Genomic DNA, 21500 nt, shown 5'->3' with positions numbered 1-21500 from the left:
GGTAGGTTTCTGTAAAATAGGTGAAGGGTGGGGATCAATCAGAGGAAAGTGCACCAAACGAGAAGACAGGTTCTCAATCCGGTCTGCAGATTTGACTTGTACCTTGGCTTTCAGGTTTTAAACTGCCTTTGTCTTGGAGATAGGGTTTCACTGGGGTTCCGCCCCATCTGCCTAGGCATTTGTCTGCCTCCTGCATCTACAAGAGGAGGATGTGACCCAGCAGACACCTGATGACAGCCTCATGAGACCCTGCCATCTCAGAGGACATAGCTGGGCCATGCCAAGACTTCTCACCAGCCTGGAAATATGTTACCCAGCGATAGAAATGAATGCAGGGGGTCTTGAGAACACAGTCCATTTGGAAGCAGAAAATAGGGGACTCATCTTCAGATGATGAACATGCTATTTGTACTTCAATTGTGTGTTTATTTGGGGTGGCTTGCGGGTGCTGGTGGAAATTACAGTAGACAAAGTCACTGTGGGCCACCCCAGGATCCAGCAACTAGCCCAGCAGCCTGGAGGAGTGGGAGGCAGGGCTGGGCCCCGGCCTGGAGAAGGAAGGGGATATTTGCTTAGAACATTCTAGTACAGTCAATTGGAATGAAAGGGTTGTCATTTTAACTTTCTGACACAGTTTGGTTAGGTTAGACTTTAAAAATCGTAACATGGCCAGGCAAGGTGGTTCATGCCTATAATCCCAACACTTTTGGGAGGCCAAGGTGGGTGGGTCACTTGAGGCCAGGAGCTTGAGACCAGCCTGGCCAACATGGCAAAACCCTGTCTTTACTAAAAAATACAGAAATTAAAGGCCAGGTGTGGTGACTCATGCCTGTAATCCCAGCACTTTGGGAGGCCAAGGCGGGCAGATCACGAGGTCAGGAGATTGAGACCATCCTGGCTAACACGGTGAAACCCTGTCTCTACTAAAAAATAGAAAAAAAAAATAGCCGGGCGTGGTGGCGGGCACCTGTAGTCCCAGCTACTCTTGAGGCTGAGGCAGGAGAATGGCATGAACCCAGGAGGCGGAGCTTGCAATGAGCCAAGATCGTGCCACTGCACTCCAGCCTGGGCAACAGAGTGAGACTCCGTCTCAAAAAAAAAAAAAAGAAAAAAAAAAAAATAGGTGGGCGTGGTGGTGTGCGCCTGTAATTCCAGCTACTTGGAAGGCTGAGGCATGAGAATCACTTGAACCCAGGAGGCAGAGGTTGCAGTGAGCTGAGATTGTGCCAGTGCACTCCAGCCTGGGTGATAGAATGATACTCTGTCTCAAAAGAAAAGAAAAAAAGGAAAGAAAAGAAAAGGAAAAGAAAAGAAAAATTATAATGTAATGCATGTAATGTTACATGATACACAAAGTAACACTTCAATACTTAAGAGGGTACACAGGCCAGGCGTGGTGGCTCACGCCTGTAATCCCAGCACTTTGGGAGGCTGAGGTGGGTGGATCATGAGGTCAGGAGTTCAAGACCATCCTGGCCAACATGGAGAAACCCCGTCCCTACTAAAAATACAAAAATTAACTGGGTGTGGTGGCGTGCGCCTGTAGTCTCAGCTACTCGGGAGGCTGAGGCACGAGAATCACTTGAACCCAGGAGGCGGAGGTTGCAGTGAACCGAGATCGCGTCACTGCACTCCAGCCTAGGCGACAGAGAGAGACTCCGTCTCAAAAAAAAAAATAAATAAAAATAAAAAAAGGATACACGAATTTCCTTTCTAACCAGTACCCCAGTAACTTTCCTCTGAGTCAACCAATGTTGTTTCTGATTTGACCTGCTAGAAAATTTCAGTGGACAAATTCGATTATTTTTATGTTCCTTTCACCTAACAGAATTTTGCGGGGTTAATTCCACATCAGTATTTACAGATCTGCGCTGTTCTTGTGAGTGGCTACGTGATTGTGTTTTGTACTGGTGGACGCATGGTTCCCTGCCTCACCTGCCCTGGAAAAACATTCAAATGATCTTCCAGAACAATCCTCGGTTCAAGGTCAAGATAGTTTCAATTCATGCACAGCTGAAGCTATCAGCCCTCACTTTCTGTGGTGACAAAGCCATGTCCCCGTCAATCACACCCCAGAACCTGGAAGGCTCCTGCTGAAACCCACTCAATTTTCCCATAGAACTGATGTTTATAGGCCAGGTGCAATGGCTCACACCTGTAATCCCAGCACTTTGGGAGGCTGAGGTGGGCTTGAGGCCAGGAGTTTGAGACCAGCCTGGCCAACATGGCGAAACCCCGTCTCTACTAAAAATGCAAAAAATAAAAAAAATTAGCTGGGTGTGGTGGTGCGTGCCTATAATCCCAGCTACTTGGGAGGCTGAGGCGTGAGAATCACTTGAACCCAGGTTGCAGCGAGCCAAGACGGTGTCACTGCACCCTAGGCTGGGCAACAGAGTGAAACTGTCTCAAAACAAAACAAAACAAATCAAGACTGATGTTTATAGTTTGTTTTGAGTAAACATAGAAATTGCCCCTCCCAGTCTTGAAATTTGAGAAAGTTATGTTTGTCTTTTCTGAGCTCCTTTCTCAGGAGACCAACCAGCTGGCCTCCCAGGTAGTATCAAGAAGCTGAAACTCACCAGTCACTGCATTTGGACAATGAGAAGCCAAACCCCTCACCTCTGATGACTGCCTAACTGGCCACCTGCTCCCTGTTAACTGACTCCTCTTCCTTACCCCTCCCTAATTCCTGCTTTCCTGCATGTGGTTACGTTTCTGCTATACCAACCCCTAATTGTAGTCAGTCAGGATGGATTTGAGACGTATCTCCCATCTCCTTGGCTGCAGCACCCAATTAAAGCCTTCTTCCATGGCAATAATTGTGGTTTCAGTGATGGGCGTGGCAAGCACTAGGACCTAGACCAAATTCCTGGTGTTTTGGTAACACTGCCCAGCCATGCCAAAGTCCCAGTTTGCCCAAGAAGACTTGTAGGAGCAGCTTTGAGGGTTTGTAACCCTCAAAGTGGATCTCCCAAAGCACAGAAAGAGGCTGCCCCAGAGCTAGTTCTCTGCCTCCTGGAGAGAGATCCATTGCTACTTGCAAAAGATGGACTGCCCTGCCCTACCTGCCTACTTCCCCTAGCCCCCATCCCACCCCTTTCCTGTTCCAGCCTCTGGTGGCATCAGGTGTGGGGTGCACACCTGTAACCATGGAATTCTCTGGGGAGAGCCAGAGGTATCAATGGCTTTGGTCTTCATTCCATGGATTTCTACTTAGAGCCTGGTGCCATCTTTTAGCTCTGGGGGTTTGGGGTCCTGGTGTTTCTCCTGATCCTTCCTAGGAAGAGCACAGGGTGCTCATAGGTTGTCATAGGCTGAGCCAGGTTGTCATAGGTTGAGCTCTGGTGCAGCTCCAGGGGTGAGGACCCATCATCTTCCTGGTGCCACTTGCCCATTCTAGAACAAATAATCCATCAAGTATTGATCAGGGTTTCAGCAGCCAGGAGGCTGGACAGCTCCATGTGAACTCCTACCCAGCGTGTTTGGCCTTCTCAAGAAAGAGGGTCGTTTTTGCAAAAGTACTTGATCGGTTTTCTCCAGTGCGTCTCTGGAACCTTTGATATTCAAATCACTGTCTTTTGAACCACCTCCACAATCATCTGTGTTGCGTTTGAATTTCAGTGTTGGGTATTTTCATTCTACAACCTATAGGGACACTGACTCACCAAACTGATGGAACAGGGACAACCACTGTTTTTATCTTTTTAAAATAAACTTTTATTTTAGAACAGTTTGAGATTTACAGAACAGTTGCAAATAGAGTACAGAGAGCTGCCATATATGCCACACTGTTAACTCTATCACTAACATTTTATGTGAATAAGGTACATTTGTTACTATTAGTAAACCACTATTCAAATGCATTATTGTTAACTAAAGCTTATATTTTATTCCTATTTCCTTAGTTTTTTCCTAATATTCTTTTTATATTCAGGAGCCCATCCAGGATACCACATGACATTCAGTTGTCATGTTTCCTTGAGTTCCTCTTGGCTGTGACAGTTTTTCAGACTTCTTTTGTTTTTATGATCTTGAGAGTTTTGAGGAGTGCTGGTATATAAATATATATATATAAGTTTTTTTTTTTTTTTTAAACAGGTTCTCACTCTGTCACCCAGGCTGGAATGCAGTGGAATGATCTTGGCTCACTGAAACCTCCGCCTCCTGGGGTTAGGTGATCCACCTCAGCCTCCCGAGTAGCTAAGACTACAAGCACACATCACCACGCCTGGTTAATTTTTGTATTTTTTGTAGATATGGGGTTTCACCACGTTACCAAGGCTGGTATCAAACTCCTGAGCTCAAGCAATCTGCCCACCTCGGCCTCCCGAAGTGCTGGGATTATAGGCGTGAGCCATTGCACCTGGCCTTTTTACTTTCTTTTTCTTTCCGCCTCAGCAGCTGCACAGAAATACTCTCTTAATGGAGTCATTTGATGCAAAAAAGTTTTAAGTTTTGATGAAGTCCAATTTATCTATTTGCTCCTTTTGTTGCTTGTGCTTGTGGTTTCATACTTAAGAAACCATTGCCTGACCCAAGGTCATGAAGATTTATACCTATGTTTCCTTCTAAGAGTTTTAAATTTACATCTAGGCCTTTGACGCATTTCGAGTTAATTTTCACATATGGTGTGAGGTAGAATATACATTCTTGACCAGGCGAGGTGGCTCACACTTATAATCCCAGCACTTTGGGAGGCCGAGGTGGGTGGATCATTTGAGTCCAGGAGTTTGAGACCAACCTGGCCAACTGGTAAAACCCCATCTCTACTAAAAATACAAAAAAATAAGCCTGATCAAAAGAGACTCCTTCCCTGCAAAATGACTACAGACTGGCTTATGAATATACATGTGAAAATACTCAAGAAAACAGGGGCCTTTTGTGCATAAGTTCCTAAACTTGCGGGGGTAGACTGCTGTTATGAAGAGTGTCATAACATACATGGGCCACAGGCCTGTGCAGTAATTCGCCAAAGAAGACTTCCTATGGCCACACCCATGGGGAAAACATTGGCCTTGCTGTAATCAGATGTGTGTAATGAAAACTGCAGTTGAGAGCATCTTTTCCTGATCCAGCTGTGAAAGTTAATACCCAGTTCTGGCTAAAGTGTAAGTAGAAACTTGCATCAATGCTGGTGTGTCGGGGAGATGCAAACATGCATGAGGGATCTGGCAACAGGTACACAGAGCCTAGGGATCTCCTTGACCCAAATATTCTATTTCTAAACATTTGTATTATGGAAGTGCACATCACACTGTTATTTATAAATAGCAATAAACAAAAGAGGCCAGGCATGGTGGCTCACACCTGTAATCCCAGCACTTTGGGAGGCCAAGGCGGGTGGATCACTTGAGGTCAGGAGTTGGAAACCAGCCTGGCCAAGAAGGTGAAACCCTGTCTCTACTAAAAACATGAAAGTTAGCCAGGCATGGTGGCAGGCGCCTATAATACCAGCTACTTGGGAGGCTGAGGCAGGAGAATTGCATGAACCCGGGAGGCGGAGGTTGCAGTGAGCCAAGATAGTGCCACTGCACTCCAGCCAGGGTGACAGAGTGAGATTCTGTCTCAAAAAAAAAAAAAAGTAATTAATAAAAATATAAACAAACAGATGAAACCCCTGCCCTTCAGAGCTTATAAAAAATGTGTAGTAATTTTCTAAAAAAATTAATTTTTAAATTGATAAAGCCATTTACAAAAGAGTATTAGGCCATTTTAATAATTAATTAATTAATTAATTTTTTTTTTTGAAACAGTCTCCCTCTGTTGCCCAGGCTGCAGTGCAGTGTCACGATCTTGGCTCACTGCGAATTCTGCCTCCCTTGGGTTCCAGTGATTCTCTCACCTCAGCCTCCCGAGTAGATGGGACTACAGGCACGCACCACCAGACCCAGCTAATTTTTGTATTTTTAGTAGAGACAGGGTTTCACCATGTTGGCTAGTTGGTCTCGAACTCCTGAACTCAAGTGATCTGCCCACTTTGGCCTCCCAAAGTGCTGGGATTACAGGTGTAGCCACTGTGCCCGGCAAGCCCTTTTTTTTTTTTTTTTTTTTTATACAAGCATCTATCTGTCTATCATCTATGTACTTAAGTATAAATTAATGCCAAAATGTATGTTAAAGATTATCTGAATGGTTGGAATTAAGACTGTTTGTTTACCTGTATTTGCTTTTTATTCTTTTTTTTTTTTTTTTTTTTTGAGACCGAGTTTTGCCCTGTCTGCACTGGAGAGCAGTGGCGCCATCTTGGCTCACTGCAACCTCAGCTTCCAGGGTTCAAACGATTCTCCTGCCTCAGCCTCCCGCGTAGCTGGGATTACAGGCTACATGGCGCATGCCACCATGCCTAGGTAATTTTTGTGTTTTTAGTGGAGACGAGGTTTCACCACGTTGGCCAGTCTGGTCTCGATCTCCTGACCTCGTGATCTGCCCGCCTTGGCTCCCAAAGTGCTGGGATTACAAGTGTGAGCCACCGCGCCCGGCCTTATTTACCTGTGTTTTCTACAATGTACTTGCATAATAAAAGAAGGTGACAAGAAATAGGAGGAAATTGGTAACAAGCTTCATGTCTAACAATAGAGGATTGGCTGATGAAGTGTATGTCACATTTATTTACAATTAATGACGCCAATGAATAGTTTTTTTCAGTACCACGTGCTAGACATTAGATGTTCTTTGGCTGTTCTGTGCTGTACATGTGACTATGCTTTTTGTTTAAAAGAAAAGGAGAAAAAAGGAAAGGAAAGGGGGAAAAAGGAGAGGAGAGAAAAAAGAAAAGAAAATAAAAGAAAAGAAGAAAAACAAAAGATAGAAAAAAAGGGAGGGGAGTAAGAACAGGAGAACTCATGGCGTCCTGGGCCGGGCTGCCGGGCTCCCTCCCCGCAGGGCCCTCGTGGCTCCCCTGGCTCGCGCGCGCCCCTAGCGGGCGTCTGGCGTCCTGCGGGCCGTGCGGTCTCGTGTCCTCGCGCTGGGCAGCCCCGGGTCCACAGGGCAAGCTGCGCCCCTGTTTTCCCTCCAGGGTCCTCTGCCCTCCAGCGAGCTTAGTTGAGCCCCAGCTGGACTCCAAGTCGAGCCTCCGCAGCCAGGTGTCCGCCAGATGTCTTCCAAGGCCAGCAGGGGGACCGCCTGGGCACGCGTCAGTCTGGCCTGTTTCCTGATCCAGAAAATTATTTTCAGCTGCGCGTGACCTTCCACGGGGCCAGGACTGGAAAACTAGGCAGCAGTGATCTTTTTAAAACCGTGGAATCTATGAACTAGGAAAGTCCCCTCCAAGCTCGTCAACAGGAATTCACTGCTTATTGGTACCAGTTTGGGAAATCATTGTTTCTTAATTAAAAATCGGCGGGCTGGGAGGAAAGGAGGGTCCCCTGGCAGTCTTGGGTGGGCTGCAGGGCTGCAGGAGCATGACAGCAGGGGCAGTGGGGCTGTGGGAGGGTGCTCTGCCCGTGGGGCCTGCTTGTGATGGGCTGGGGACTGAACTGTGCTCTGGGGACACACACAGATTCCTCCCTCAGCTGGGTGGCCTTATGTTCCCAGGGTTTTCCCACAACTTGTCCTGGCTGGGGGGCTGAACTTGTCAGCCTTCCTGGGGAACAGGCGGCCAGGGCAGGACTCCATCCCCAGGAAGCACAGGTGAGGCTTACGAAACAGGTGCAGGACTTGCAGACACAGCTCTCCTTTCAGCAAACCCTGCTGAGAGGCAGAGCAGAGGAAACAGGAGGTGCCCCAGTTTCTTCTCCCGGATAAGACTTAGAGCTGTCCTTGAACCTGATGGGCCAGAGAGGGTGCTGAGGAGAACCAGAGCATCCCGTGGGGCTCCCTGGCCTGGGCTCTGCCAGGTGGGTTTCCCAGGAGATCAGCCATGACAGCTGCTGTGTTGGGCACTCCTCCAGGGCAGGGGTGGCCCCGGGAGAGCTTGGGCAGGAGGGGGCATGAGTCACACAGAGGGTGGCCTACTGGGTTTATGGTACCCGGAGTTGCAAACACTCAGTTGTGAGCCACCTGAGTGCACACATGGCTGGAGGCAGCCAGCCTCCCTTGCTGTCCCCTCCTCCAATCCCAGTTCCTGGTGGTTCTGCACTCTCCTGTGCCGAGGAGGGCAGCAGAGACTCGTTAGCGAACTGGGGGCCCTGGAGTCAGAGAGCTGGCTTCCAATTCTGGCTCTAGTACCCGCGCTCAGGGACACCGGGCATGTGTTGTCACCTGCCTGTGCCTCAATCTCCTTAACTGCAAAATGGACATAACCTCCAGGCTGATGAAGACTAGGAGAGCAGAGGTCAGGGACGGGCCCCTTCATAGGGGCTCAGGGCCTTTCTGTTCCTCCATTGCTTTCTCCGGCCTGGCGCGCTGCGTGAGGCTGGCCGGCAGACATCTGTCTCTCTCAATTTTTAAAAATTTTTTTAGTAGGGACAGGATCTCACCGTGTTGCCCAGGCTGATCTCAAACTCCTGGCCTCAAGCGATCCGCCCACTTCGACCTCCCAAAGTGCTGGGATTGCAGGGGTGGCATCTCTTGGCCTCAGGAAGCAGGCTCAGGCTGCACTCCTGCCCTTGTACCCCACCTCCCGCCGCAGGCTGGTTTGGCAGTCCTGCCCTCTCCGCCCCCGCTCTCCCCTGTGGGGGAACACGGGCATCAGTGGAGAGTTGCCCATTTTTCAGAAGCGGGATGACAAGCCTCTGCTGCCTCTCACCAATGCCCGTGAATGCACCTGCTTGGGAATCCTCTTTGGAATCTCCCTGAGGTCTTCTGCCCCTCCCTATGGATCCCTCATTAACCACATTTTCCCACAATGAGAACATGCCATGATGTGCATTGATGCAAAGCAGGTCTTTATTCAATCTTGTGATGTTTCCGTAGCCAATGCCTTACTGCAGTGCCGTTTTCCATGACTTTTCACGTGAATTACAACACTTTAATTCCATTCCAGCTGAAATTGGCTGTGTTGGGTCAGGTAGAAAACCCCACTGCCCTGGGTGACACTTTTATGGTTGGGGAAGTGGCTCTTGTCCTGGCTGCGTTGTGTCCCTGCCTCAGAATGTGACTTCACATCTTGAAGTCCTAACCAGCAGTACCTCAGAATGTGACTGGGTTTGGACCCAGGGTCTTTACAGAGGTGACTAAGGTTAAATGAGGTCACTGGGCGGGCCGTAACCCAATGTGACTGTGCCCTTATAAGAAGAGAAGATTAGGGCCAGGTGCAGTGGCTCACGCCTGTAATCCCAGCACTTTGGGAAGCAAAGATGGGTGGATCACCTGAGGTCAAGAGTTCGAGACCAGCCTGGCCAACATGGTGAAACCCTGTCTCTACTAAAAATACAAAAATTAGCCAGGCGTGCTGGCACGTGCCTGTAATCCCAGCTACTTGGGAGGCTGAGGTGGAAGAATTGCTTGAACCCGGGAGGTGGGGGCTGCAGCAAGCAGAGATTGCGCCACTGCACTCCAGCCTAGGTGACCAGGTGAGACCCCATCTCAAAAGAAAAAAAAAAGAGAGATTAGACCATGTGAGGCAGGGAGGAAATGACAAGCCAAGAAGAGAGGCATCAGAAGGAACCAACCCTGCCGACCCCTTGATCTCAGGCTTCCAGCCTCCACAGCTGCGAGAAATGCACTTCTGTTGTTTAAGTCCCCAGCCTGTTACAGCAGCAGCTTGAGCAGACCCAGACTGCACTGCTTTATTCTCAGCCGAGCCCTAGGAGGAGGAGAGACTCCCCAAACTTGATAGTTTCCTATCATTATGATCACCGACTATTCTCCCTTTGACTCACCCGACCTTCTGTGCAAAAGGGCTGGGAACACTGAGAGACAGGAGCATTTACCCACATATGTTCATGTGCATGTACAGCCACAGCTCCCAGGCCTCCTGTGAAAGTGAATCACTACGGCCCCGGTTAGCAGCGTTTGTGATGTGCCTGGCACATGGCCAAGGGCTGTCTTCACTGTGAGTCCCTGAAGTGTCCATGGCCAGCCCTCTGCAGGTGATGACACTGAAGCCCAGAGGGTTGAGGAGCTTGCCTCGCCTTTCTTTCATCTTCTTCTTTTTTTTTTTTTTTTTTGGAGATGGAGTCTCATTCTGTCACCCAGGCTGGAATGCAGTGGTGTGATCATGGCTTACTGTCTCCCTGGGTCAAGCAATCCTCCCCGCAGCCTCCTGAGTAGCTGGGACTACAGGCACATGCCACCACAGCCAGCTAATTTTTTATTTTTATTTTGTAGAGATGGGGTCTCACTGTGTTGCCTAGGCTGGTCTCAAACTCCTGGGCTCAAGTGATCCTCCAGCCTCAGCCTCAGCCTCCCAAAGTGCTGGGATGACAGGCGTGAGCCACTGCACCCGGCCTGCCTTACCATTTTTAATTGGCACAGCCAGCATTTGGTTTGAACTCAGGCAGCTTGGTGCCATCACTTCTATGCTACAACTTTTTAAAAAATTATTTTTTAAAACATTTTATTTACATTATATATTTTCACACCTATGACCATCTGAAACTTTTTTTTTTTTGAGATGGGGTCTTGCTCTGTCACCTAGGCTGGAGTGCGGTGGCACGATCTCGGCTCGCTGCAGCCTCCCATCTCCAAGCTTAAGCGATCCTCCCACCTCAGCCTCCGAAGTAGCTGGGACCACAGCTGTGCGCCACCACTTCTGGCTAAGTTTTTGCATTTTTGGTGGAGATGGGGTTTCGTCATGTTGCCCAGGCTGGTCTTGAACTCCTGAGCTCAAGCAATCTGCCCTCCTCAGCCTCCCAAAGTATTGGGATTACAGGTGGGAGCCATTGCACCCGGCCTGACCATCTGAAACGTTTTAAAGGTGGCACTGCTTCTTGTAAGAAGAGACCTTAGGTGGCAGGGGCAGGCTGGGATGTAGGTGCTGTCGTGGCAGGCTGCACGGGGATGGAAAGCAGCTGCCACCTGTCATGGACATGCACCTCCAGTCACCCCTGTCTGCCTCCTGCCCTGCCCCCAGAAAACGGGGAGCAAACTTCCCTGGCCTCCTGCCAGGGTGTCTGTGGGGAAGCGATTCACGTCGGGGCATGAGCACTGTCCCCAGGCCCAAGGATCGTGGCTGGGGTGGGGCAGAGAGGGATGCTTTGGAGGGCTGCTCTCTTTCTGCTGTTCCTCTGCACCCCCTTCACATTTTTGTAACCCAAATAAAGACAGGCACCCATGGCCCACCTCAGCACAGGCCCAGGAAGGAAAAAACAAAGTCAGATCCAAGTTCACCTCCTAAAATAGCCTTGAAAAGCAATTTAGGTCCTTCTTAAATTTGTTCTAGGGGGAACCAAAGGACAATTATGTTCACAATCTAGAGAAAAATGTCTTGAAACCGCTTTCCTCTCCCGTTCTCAAGGCTCCCAGCCTACATGTGCTGTCTTCTTGCCCATCGTCATCCCTGTCCCCGCAGAATACAGGGCCTCTGGCAGGTGGCCGGCTCTTTGGAGCTCAAACACCTTCCTTGCAATAGGGCACATGACCAATGCTAAGTCATCTTTTCCATTCACACAAAATTATCAGAAAGATGAAAAGGCTGCTCAAAGTCACACAGCTAAAAAGGGATCCAGTCAAGACTCAGAACCTGCTGGCATCGTGGCTCATGTCTGTAATCCCAGCACTTTTGGAGGTCGAGGTGGGTGGATCACTTGTCAGGAGTTCAAGACCAGCCTGGCCAACATGGTGAAACCCGTCTCTACTAAGAATGTAAAAATTAGCCAGGTATGGTAGTGGGTGCCTGAATCCCAGCTACTTGGGAGGCTGAGGCAGGAGAATTGCTTGAACCTGGGAGGTGGAGGTTGCAGTGAGCAAAGATCGCGCCACTGCACTCCAGCCTGGGAGACAGAGCGAGACTCCGTCTCAAAAAAAAAAAAAAAAAAAAAGACTCAGAACCTGCCAAGTCTGATCTAATGCCAGGGAGTGACAGCCCAGTAATTGGGATGTGGCACCTAGATCCAGACCATAGCCTGTTGTGTTGTTATCGTTTCTGCTAGTTGTATTATGTGCTCTTCCCTCACTTGGATATGGCCTGGGTAATGTGTTCACACACACACCAAAATTGAGATCAGTTCACTCTCCTTTTTCATAATCTGCCTTTTCCAATTAACTCTATACTATGAAAAAAAATCCCCATGTACTTAATTTAAGAACTTGTTTTTCCCAGCCAGGCGTGATGGATGGCTCATGCCTGTAATCCCAGCACTTTGGGAGGCCAAGGTGGGTGGATCACTTGTGGTCAGGAGTTCGAGACCAGCCTGGCCAACATGGGGAAACCCTGTCTCTATTAAAAATACAAAAATATAGCCAGGCATGGTGGTGCACACCTGTAATCCCAGCTACTTGGGAGACTGTGGCAGGAGAATTGTTTGAACCCAGGAGGTGGAGGTGGCAGTGAGTGAACCAAGATTGTGCCACTGCACTCTAAGGCCTGGGTGACAGAGTGAGACTGTTTCTGAAAAAAAAAAAAAAAAAAAAAAAGAACCTATTTTCCCTGTCATCTGGATTTGATTGGATTGAACAGTTTTTCCCTGTCATCTGGATTTGATTGGATTGAACAGTTTTTCCCTGTCATCTGAGTTTTAATCTGATTGAGAGTCCTCCAGTGTTGGGCACTGAGGGTGTTTCCACCCTTTGCTCTTATAAATAACTCCAGGTGAAGATCTTTCCCTCCAAGTCCTTTTGCACATCTTTAATTATGTCCTTGGGATACATTCTTAGAAGGGAAATTACTGGGAATAAGCATTTTAAGACTTTTGGTACATATTTCCAACTTGGCCTCCAGAAAGATGGTACCATTATCTATCTATCTATCTATCTATCTATCTATCTATCTATCTATCTATCTATCTATCTATCCTATCTATCTGTCTAATCTATCTATCTATCTATCTATCTATCTATCTATCTATCTATCTGATGGAGTCTCACTCTGTCTTCCAGGCTGGAGTGCAGTGGTGTGATCTCAGCTCAAAGCAATCTTCGCCTCCCAGATTCAAGTGATTCTCCTGACTCAGCCTCCAGCGTGGTTAGGATTACAGGCGCGTGCCACCACGCTCGGCTAATTTTTCTGGATTTTTAGTAGAGACTGGGGGTTTCACCAAGTCGGTCAGGCTGGTCCGGAACTCCTGACCTCAAATGATCCCCCCACCCCCACTCCCAGCCACCCAAAGTGCTGGGATTACAGGCGTCAGCCACCGTGCCCAGCCTAGTTTTCATTTCTGACGAACATCTCCAGAAGCCTCAGGGCTTTCTCTCCGGCAGGAGTGACCTGTTCCCAGGCTGAGGCTCATTGTGCATTCTGGTGCTGCCTCTGCCCCTCCGTTCCCAGGCTGTCTGTGGCCTCCTTAGTGGCAAATCCAACAGGGATGTCCTTTCTTTGAAGATTTTTCCAATCCAGAGCTGCTTCTTTGTTTACAAGAAACCCTGTCCCCAGAGCAATTTTATTTCTGGGAGCTCATTAAGACAAGCATTAAGTGACGTACTTGGGCAATTCCATTTCCCATGCTAAATTCCGTATTTTTCCCTTGCTTTTTAAAGCTTTTTTGACTTCCAATTCGTTTTTTTCCTATGGATTTCTGTGACATTTTATGACATGGATTTTTATGACAAGCTCCGGATAAGGGAGTGTTTCTCCAGCTCAGGACAAAATAAAGCCACTCAATCTCATGTCTTTTAATTAAAATTGCCTTTGGAGGCCGAGTGCGGTGGCTCACACCTGTAATCCCAGCACTTTGGGAGGTCAAGGCGGGCAGATCACCTGAGCTCAAGAGTTTGAGACCAGCCTGGCCAACATGGCAAAACTCCGTCTCTACTAAAAATACAAAAATTAGCTGGGTGTGGTGGCACACGCCTGTAATTCCAGCTACTCCGGAGGCTGAGGCAGGAGAATTGCTTGAACCTGGTAGGTGGAAGTTGCAGTGAGCCGAGATCACACCACTGCACTCCAGCCTGGGCGACAGAGTAAAACTCTTTCTCAAAAAAAAAAAAAAAAAAATTAATTAAAAAAAAACAAAAAAATCCCCTAAACCCAAAAATCACACACACACACACACACACACACACACACACACACACACACCTCTGCCATTGGTTTCCCAGTCAGCTTAGTAGAGACCCCAGGCCCTCCCTGTGTCAACACCGCCTCCCGTCCTGGGCCCATCGGAGAAGGCTGGAGAAGGGATGGTGCTTCCACGCCCGGCCCACCTCTCCTTTACCACCTTACGTGCTAGCGTTCAGTTCTTGGTTCCCAGCCTTGTGACGTGCAAATACTTGATCAGGAACCTGAGCAGACAGGGCACCCTGGTAAGGGCAGAGCTTTGCCCATCCCAGCCACAACTGGCCTTGCCCGTAGATCTCACCCACTGCCCATCGTGACCTGACGAGGAAGAAGGAAAACCGAAAGCTCTCTTGCTCCCCCTAAACCTTCACAAACGCACATTCTGAAGTCCAGTCTAAATACTGAGAAATTCTCCATCACCATCATTTCTTCGCTTAGCTTGGATAATTTTAAAGTAATGACATTGCGCACTGTTAGTACTGTCTAAAGCATTCTAATGATAGCACCCACTGAGCTGTGATTTCAGGAGGGGCTGCGGAGGCTGTGTCCTCTGAAGGCTCTGCGGGGAGCCTCTGTCTCTCGCAGCTTCTGGAGTGATACCTCGGCACCCCCGTTTCTTCACTGCATCGCTCCAATCTCCGTGGCCTTCTCTCTGTGTCTTGGTGTATCCCTTCTTCTCTAAGGACACGGGCATATTGAATGCGGGGCCCACCTTAATCAAGTACAATCTTATTTGAATTTAACTAATTACACCTGCAAAGTCCTTATTTCCAGATAAGGCCACATTCTTTGGTTCAATCAAGGGAGGAGAGCCGACCGAGGGCCCCAGCTGCTGGCTCTGAAATGCATCGTGGCTTCCTGCGAGGCCACGCTTCACGAGGGCTGCCCCGCTCCTTGAGGCTGGGGTGGGAAGGGATTAAGGCAGACTTCCTCCCCCAGGAAGGCTCTGACAGCTGGCTTTGGTGCAAGGACACCCCCATGGCTTTGTGGAACCTTAGACGGCATGGCAGCCTAGGGCAGATCCCCTGGTCTTCCCTCCTGGCTCCCTAACGCTTCCGGAGTTTGCCCCAGTAACCACCCTGCATCCGGAATCCAGTCTCCACATCTACTTCTTGGAAAACTCAGACTAACCCATTTTACCTCATTAACATAACACCCACTTGAGGAAGATGCCATTACTGTCCCTGTGAGTTGGGAGTATGTGGAGGCAGGACAGTAAGGAAGACCTGGTCTCAGCGCAGTCTTTTCTGTGGCCCCTCCCCTCCCCTCCTCTTCTCTTTGTCTCACTCTCTTGCTCAGCCTGGAGTGCAGTGGCGCCATTTCAACTCACTGCAACCTCCGCCTACTGGGTTCAAGTGATTCTCCTGCTTCAGCCTCCTGAGTAGCTGGGATTACAGGTGTGCACCACCACGCCTGGCTAATTTTTTGTATTTTTAGTAGAGACGGGGTTTCATCATGTTGGCCAGGCTGGTCTCGAACTCCTGACCTCAAGTGATCCACCCACCCACCCTGGCCTCCCAAAGTGCTGGGATTACAGGCGTGAGCCACCATGCCCGGCCTGTCACATTTATTTCAGATGACAGTAGACACACTTTTCCAAGTTCTAGAATAGGCATACCATCCTTTTTCCAGAACAGCCGACACTCTGAAGTTTATGAAGTTGGGTGAAATCTTTTGGATCAGACCTTTTTGATTAGAGTGCTCTGGGAACACCTTCTTCTACATAAAATCAGCCTCTGAATTTCAATGTCTAGTTTCTCTTGGTCTGTTTCCCTATAATGGGGCAATGGCCATGAGGGTCTGTTGGTGCTGTGATGTGAAAAGCAGCCAGGGTCCCAGTGTCCTGGGAAAGTTTACTTTCCTTAATCAAAACAAATATTAATCTGAGGCAAGTGGTAGCACAGCTGTGAGTGGCCACCTAGAAAGATGTGTGGCAGGAGATTCATGTCCACAAAGTATAACACATCCCTCCACAACCACAACCAGCAGCAAACAGCAGGCCTGGAACCAATGAAAAACCCATGTCGTGACCACTGAATAAAGCAATAGAACATTGGAAGGGATAGTTGCACTTGAAGGTTACTGTTTCTACACACATGCACGCACACACATGCACGCACACACACATGCATGCACACACGCACACACGCACACATGCACACACGCACACACGCACACACACATGCATGCACAAGCAGGCACACACACGCACACACACGCATGCATGCACACACACATGCACACACATGCATGCATGCACACACGCGCACACATGCACACACATGCACGCACACACATGCATGCACACACGCACACATGCACACACACATGCACGCACAAGCAGGCACACACACATGCACGTGCACACACATGCACACGCACACATGCACACACACACACATGGCTGGCAAAGCACATGGCAAGGTGAGGGCCTTGTTCTTGAAGATGCTACAGACCTAAAATGGATTCTGGGAGGATTCTGCATGTGTAGCTCAGCCCTGGGTGAAGCAGTGGGCTCTGCACCCCCACCTGGGGGCCCGGGGGCCGCGGGGCTGCTGAAGCCAGGGCCTGGGGCTCTGCCACTGGTGGTGTGACCTTGGGCTAGCCACTAGGGTCCTCAGGGCTCCCTGGCTTTCTAGGGGAGAAGTGGGGGATGAGCCGAGACAATTGTCCCGTTTTCTTCCAGCTCTCATAACCAGTTTGTGACATAAGAGTACAGGTGGGTTACAACTGGGGCCTTAGGAAAGGAGGCAGGTGGAGGAAGAGCTGGCTGAGGGCTCAGGGGTCCCTGGATCCCAGGGAGGGGTGAGATTTCTGGAAGTGGAGATGGCAGAGTGAGTGGTGTGGACTAGACAGTGTCTTAAAAAGTTTCGTCAACTAAGGTGACAAATGCTTACTGGTAAGAGGACAGCCCCAGGCTGGCCTCACTGATAATGTTCCTGTAGTGGACCTGTGGGCCATCCCCGCGGGCGCTGTTTTGGTGGTAATTTTCAGTGAATCCCTCTTTTCCCCAGTCCCCTGCGGGAGGACTCCATCCCAAGCTCCCAGGACTGCCTAGCCGATCGACCCAGTCATGGCCCGGGCTCCAGGGCGGCTTGAGAGCTACCTCCTCCGGTGGTCCCTGACTCAGGTCCCAGCACAGCCCCCCAACCCAGGTTGGCCCGGCTGCAGGTTGTCTGAGAGATGCCGTCAGTATCGCAGGTCGAAATCATGTGAGAAGCTCCCACCTCCTGTCTCCTCGTCCTCATTGGGGCCTCTCAGGAAAGGCCAGCTTGTGAACACAGGGGCGAGGCCTGGCCCCCAGTGTGGCCCAGGGGGCAGGTGGGGGAGGAGCTGAGGGGGGAACAGAGGAGAGAAGGGGGAGGCAGCATCCTGGCCCCTCTTCGCCTTCATCTGTCCTGTGTATTGGAGTATCTCAAGGAATCTCATTGGACAGATTCCTGAGGTAACTCGGGCAAGTGACTTGAACTCTCTTTTTCTCCTCTGTGAAATGGGGACAATGACAGACCCTCCCTCAAGCGGCTTCTCTGAGAGTTTTATGAGCACAAGTTCACAGCGCAGTGCCTGGCTCACGCAAATGCTACTGCTGTTGTCATACTTATTATTTCCTCGTGGCCCAAAGCCACTGGCCCCAGGGCACCCTCAGCTTCTCCACTCACAGGTGGTCGCATCCTAGAAGCGGAGGAAGCTGGGGCCTGGCGTAGCAGACCGACCAGACCTTCACCAACGGCCCAAGGCTGAGACTGGGTCATGGACAGTGGAGTCCCGGCGGTTCCCAACAAGACAGAGACTAGGATCAGTCCCTGAGGCCACCGCCCACTGTTAGTAAACCCTGGGCTCCTCTTCTGACCCAGTGTAAGATGCAGACACGCCTGCTCCTCTTGGGAAAACGGGCCCACACCACAGCCATGGTTCCACTGGAGAAGCCGAGAAGCCACTTGGGGCTCCTTCTGGTCTCTTAGGCTGGGGATGCCTCTTGGGACTGGCTGGGTGGGGAGGTGGGGGCTGCCCGTGACGGGTGCACCTTGTGGGCGTGGGGTGGGGACTGCAACACCCGGGAGGAGGCTCAGGGGCTCTATTCGGGGAGGCTGCTGTGGTAGGCTGCCTGGGGTCTGGTGGGCTCAGCCCAGCCTGGGCGGTGGGTGGCCCCATGTGGCTGTGGTGTGCTAAAGCTGAACCTACAAGGCCACGGCACTGGCTGCCGTGTTTGGATGGGGCTGTCATGTGGGGCAGAGGGAGAGGACAAGCTGAAGGTGATGGGGGAGTGGATACTCTTCTCAGTGACTGGAGAAGGGACAGGTCCTGGGGGCTGCAGGGGCCTGAGAGGAGGGGTCTGAACTCAGGGGACACCCAGGAGGGACTGTGGAGGTGCTCCTTTGGGGAGCTAGAGCCTTCTGGAAGCCCAGCTACAGATAGGGATGTGGGCAGAAGCATGGATGGAGAGCAGGGAGGTGAGGGGCAGAGGGCCAAGCCCGGTGATGCCTCGGGGACAGACAAGAAGACAGCCTGCACCCGAGGCCCCAGGTATCTGTGGGGAGGGTCCCAGCCCTTCCTGGTCCGTGAGTTCAGTGTGTCCAGCCCTCGTCTGGACTGTGTCGCCGGGGGGGGGGGCGCAGCAAGGGCCCCAGAATCCCCAGGAGCACCTCAGTGCACTCAGCACTGGCTCCAATGTCACCCCCGAGCAAAGGCCCCTGATTCCTCCTGTCAGAGGAAAGAGAGTCCACAGGGCCTGGGTTTCCACCCTTCTCCCAGTGATGGGTACCCAGAGATAATGAGTCTTTCCAAGTTCAAGAACATCCTTTTAATCACAAACCACTCATCCACCAATGCGGCTATGGGGTAAGCAGTCTAGGCTGGGACCTTTTCCAGAGGTAAGTCGGGGTCACGTCCCTGCCCCCTTCCTAGGGTGGCGGTGGCCTCCAGCCAGGGGTGCTTCCAGGTTAATGCCAGAGCCTTGGCTACTCTGGACTCCTGTGAGCTCTTCTTGGCTGGAAGAAGGGGGGCATTGTGGGCCTGCTCTGTCCCAAGGCTCCAGAAGCTGCCCCTGCCCAGGCCTGCCTGGCCTCACCCTGCAGCCTGGGTGCACCTGCGGGCAGCCTGGGCCCTGCCTACACGATGCCCTCGGTGCGCTTGCTCTGCCAGACCACCAGTGCTGTCACCAGCAGGGTCACCGTGATGGGGACCACGATGAAGGGGTAGAGGATGCTGCCGGGCGGGTCCCGCACGGCCCTGCCTGAGATGGGGCAGCTCCTGAAGTAGCGGCCATGCACTGCCAGGAAGAACCTGTCCACCTCTGTGTTGGGCCAGAAGCAGCCCAGCTTCTCCGCTATGTGCCAGGTGCAGTCGGCCAGCTCCCTGTAGCTCCTGCGGATGGAAGAGGAGGTGGTGAGACCCTGGGCAGGCGGGGGAACCAACGCGGGACCCCAGCCCGGGGTGCTGCACCGTGGCCTCTCATGCGGCCCTGAAGCTTGGCTCGGAGAAGCCCCGGCGCCAAGGCAGTGGCCCTGGATCCAGGAGGGCAGGGCCCCGACGGCTCCAAGGGGACTCCAAGGCGACCTGCGTGGCGGCCGGTGGTGCAGGAAGCCCTGGCGTGGCTGTGGGGCCTCTGGCAGCTCTGTCTGCACCGGGAGGACAAGCCAGGCTGGGTGGCCAATAAGGCCTGCACCTCTGCCACCGGCACCTCTGCCACCGGCTCCTCGGCCACCAGCTCCTTCTGCCACCCTGGGCAAGGTCACAGGCTGGTGCCGCGTCTGTGTGTGACTGTTATTCTGTATGTGACTGTAACTGTTATTCTTTGTGTGTGACTGTGTGTGACTATGTGTAACTGTTATTCTGTGTGCGACTGTGTGTGTGACTGTTATTGAATGTGTGAGTGTTATTCTCTGTGTGACTGTGTGACTATTATTCTGTGTGTGTGACTGTGTGTGTGACTGTGTTATTCTCTGTGTGTGACTGTTATTCTGTGTATGACTGTAACTGTGTTATTCTGCGTATGACTGTGTGACTATTATTCTCTTTGTGACTGTGTGTGACATTGTGTGTGTGTGACTGTTATTTTCTGTGTGTGACTGTGTGTTACTGTTACTCTCTGTGTATGACTATGTGACTGTGTAACTGTTATCTGTGACTGTTATTCCCTGTGACTGTGTGTGTATAGCTGTTATTCTGTATGATTGTTAGTCTGTGTGTGACTGTTATTCTGTGTGACTGTGTAACTGTTATTCTGTGTGTTACTGTGTGACTATGTATATGTAACTGTGTTATTCTGTGTGTGACTGTGTGTGGGTGTGACTGTTATTCTCTGTGTGTGACTGTGTGTGGGTGTGACTGTTATTCTGTGTGTGTGACTGTTATTCTCTGTGTGTGACATTCTATTTGTGACTGTGTAACACTGTGTTACTGTGTGTGTGAGACTGTGACTGTGTTATTCTGTGTGTGATTATGTGTATGTGACTGTGTTATTCTCGCTGTATGTGTGTCCCTGTGTGTGAGTGTAACTTGTTATTTTCTGTGGGTGTGTGACTGTGTTATTCTCTGTGTGTGTCCCTGTGTAATTGTTATTCTTTGTGTGTGCAGGTGTGACTGTGTTATTCTGTGTGTGTCTCTGTGTGTGGGTGTAACTGTGTTATTCTGTGTGTGTGTGAACCTGTGCGTGCAGGTGTGACTGCGTTATTCTGTGTGTGACTGTGTGCAGGTGTGACTGCGTTATTCTGTGTGTGTGACTGTGTGTGCAGGTGTGACTGTGTTATTCTGTGTGTGAGACTGTGTGCGCGGGTGTGACTGTGTTATTCTGTGTGACTGTGTGTGCGGGTGTGGCTGTGTTATTCTGTGTGTGACTGTGTGTGCGGGTGTGACTGTGTTATTCTGTGTGTGACTGTGTGTGCGGGTGTGACTGTGTTCTTCTCTGTGTGTGACTGTGTGTGTGGGTGTGGCTGTGTTATTCTGTGTGTGACTGTGTGTGCAGGTGTGACTGTGTTCTTCTCTGTGTGTGACCGGGTGCATGTGACCCCGTGTGGACTTCACCACAGGGCCCCTGACCCTATCCTGCCAGGGCTGCAGGTGACTTTACCCACAGGTATGGCTGCCACCAGGCTAGAAGGAAGGGTGTGGAGGTGGCTGTGTTGAGCCAGGGGCCCGGGCGGCACGGGCAGAGGGTGTGCCATTGGGGTGTTCCTTGGGCTTGGCTTGGAGAGAAGCCATCGTGGAGTCCCCTCTGCTCCAGGAATTTTAACCCTCGAAGCCGCAGCAGGTGAGCTCATTCCCACCCTGCCCTTAAGTGCTCTCAGGACTCTGCTCCCCAGGGCTCTCTGGGGAGAGCAAACGCCATCTGTTTCTGAACAACTTTTTCCATAGACGTGGGTTTGTAGGCCACAGGATGCCCTTTGAAATGAAGTGGACAAAACCCAAGTGGACCCGGCCATCGGTGCTTTTCCATGCCATCTTCCAACCCAGGACGTGGGTGTCA

The 21500-nt window shown here is 50.7% G+C and overlaps 1 protein-coding gene across 1 annotated transcript in view; it reads right to left on the bottom strand.

Moving 5' to 3' along the window:
- Nucleotides 1-18813: 18813 nt before the first annotated feature.
- Nucleotides 18814-21500, bottom strand: part of RAMP1 (receptor activity modifying protein 1) — a 56265-nt gene continuing 53578 nt past the window's right edge. Inside the window, exon 3 of the mRNA XM_054477340.2 lies at nt 18814-19399. Within this exon, the coding sequence (XP_054333315.1) occupies nt 19144-19399 (256 nt within the window). The 3' untranslated portion in view covers nt 18814-19143. The remainder of the gene's footprint in view (nt 19400-21500) is intronic.

The sequence above is a fragment of the Pongo pygmaeus genome, chromosome 11 (genome assembly GCF_028885625.2).
Source record: "Pongo pygmaeus isolate AG05252 chromosome 11, NHGRI_mPonPyg2-v2.0_pri, whole genome shotgun sequence".
Taxonomy (NCBI): Eukaryota; Metazoa; Chordata; class Mammalia; order Primates; family Hominidae; genus Pongo; species Pongo pygmaeus.
The sequence above is the reverse complement of the archived record's forward strand: the minus strand, read 5'-3'. Positions and strand labels throughout refer to the sequence as shown.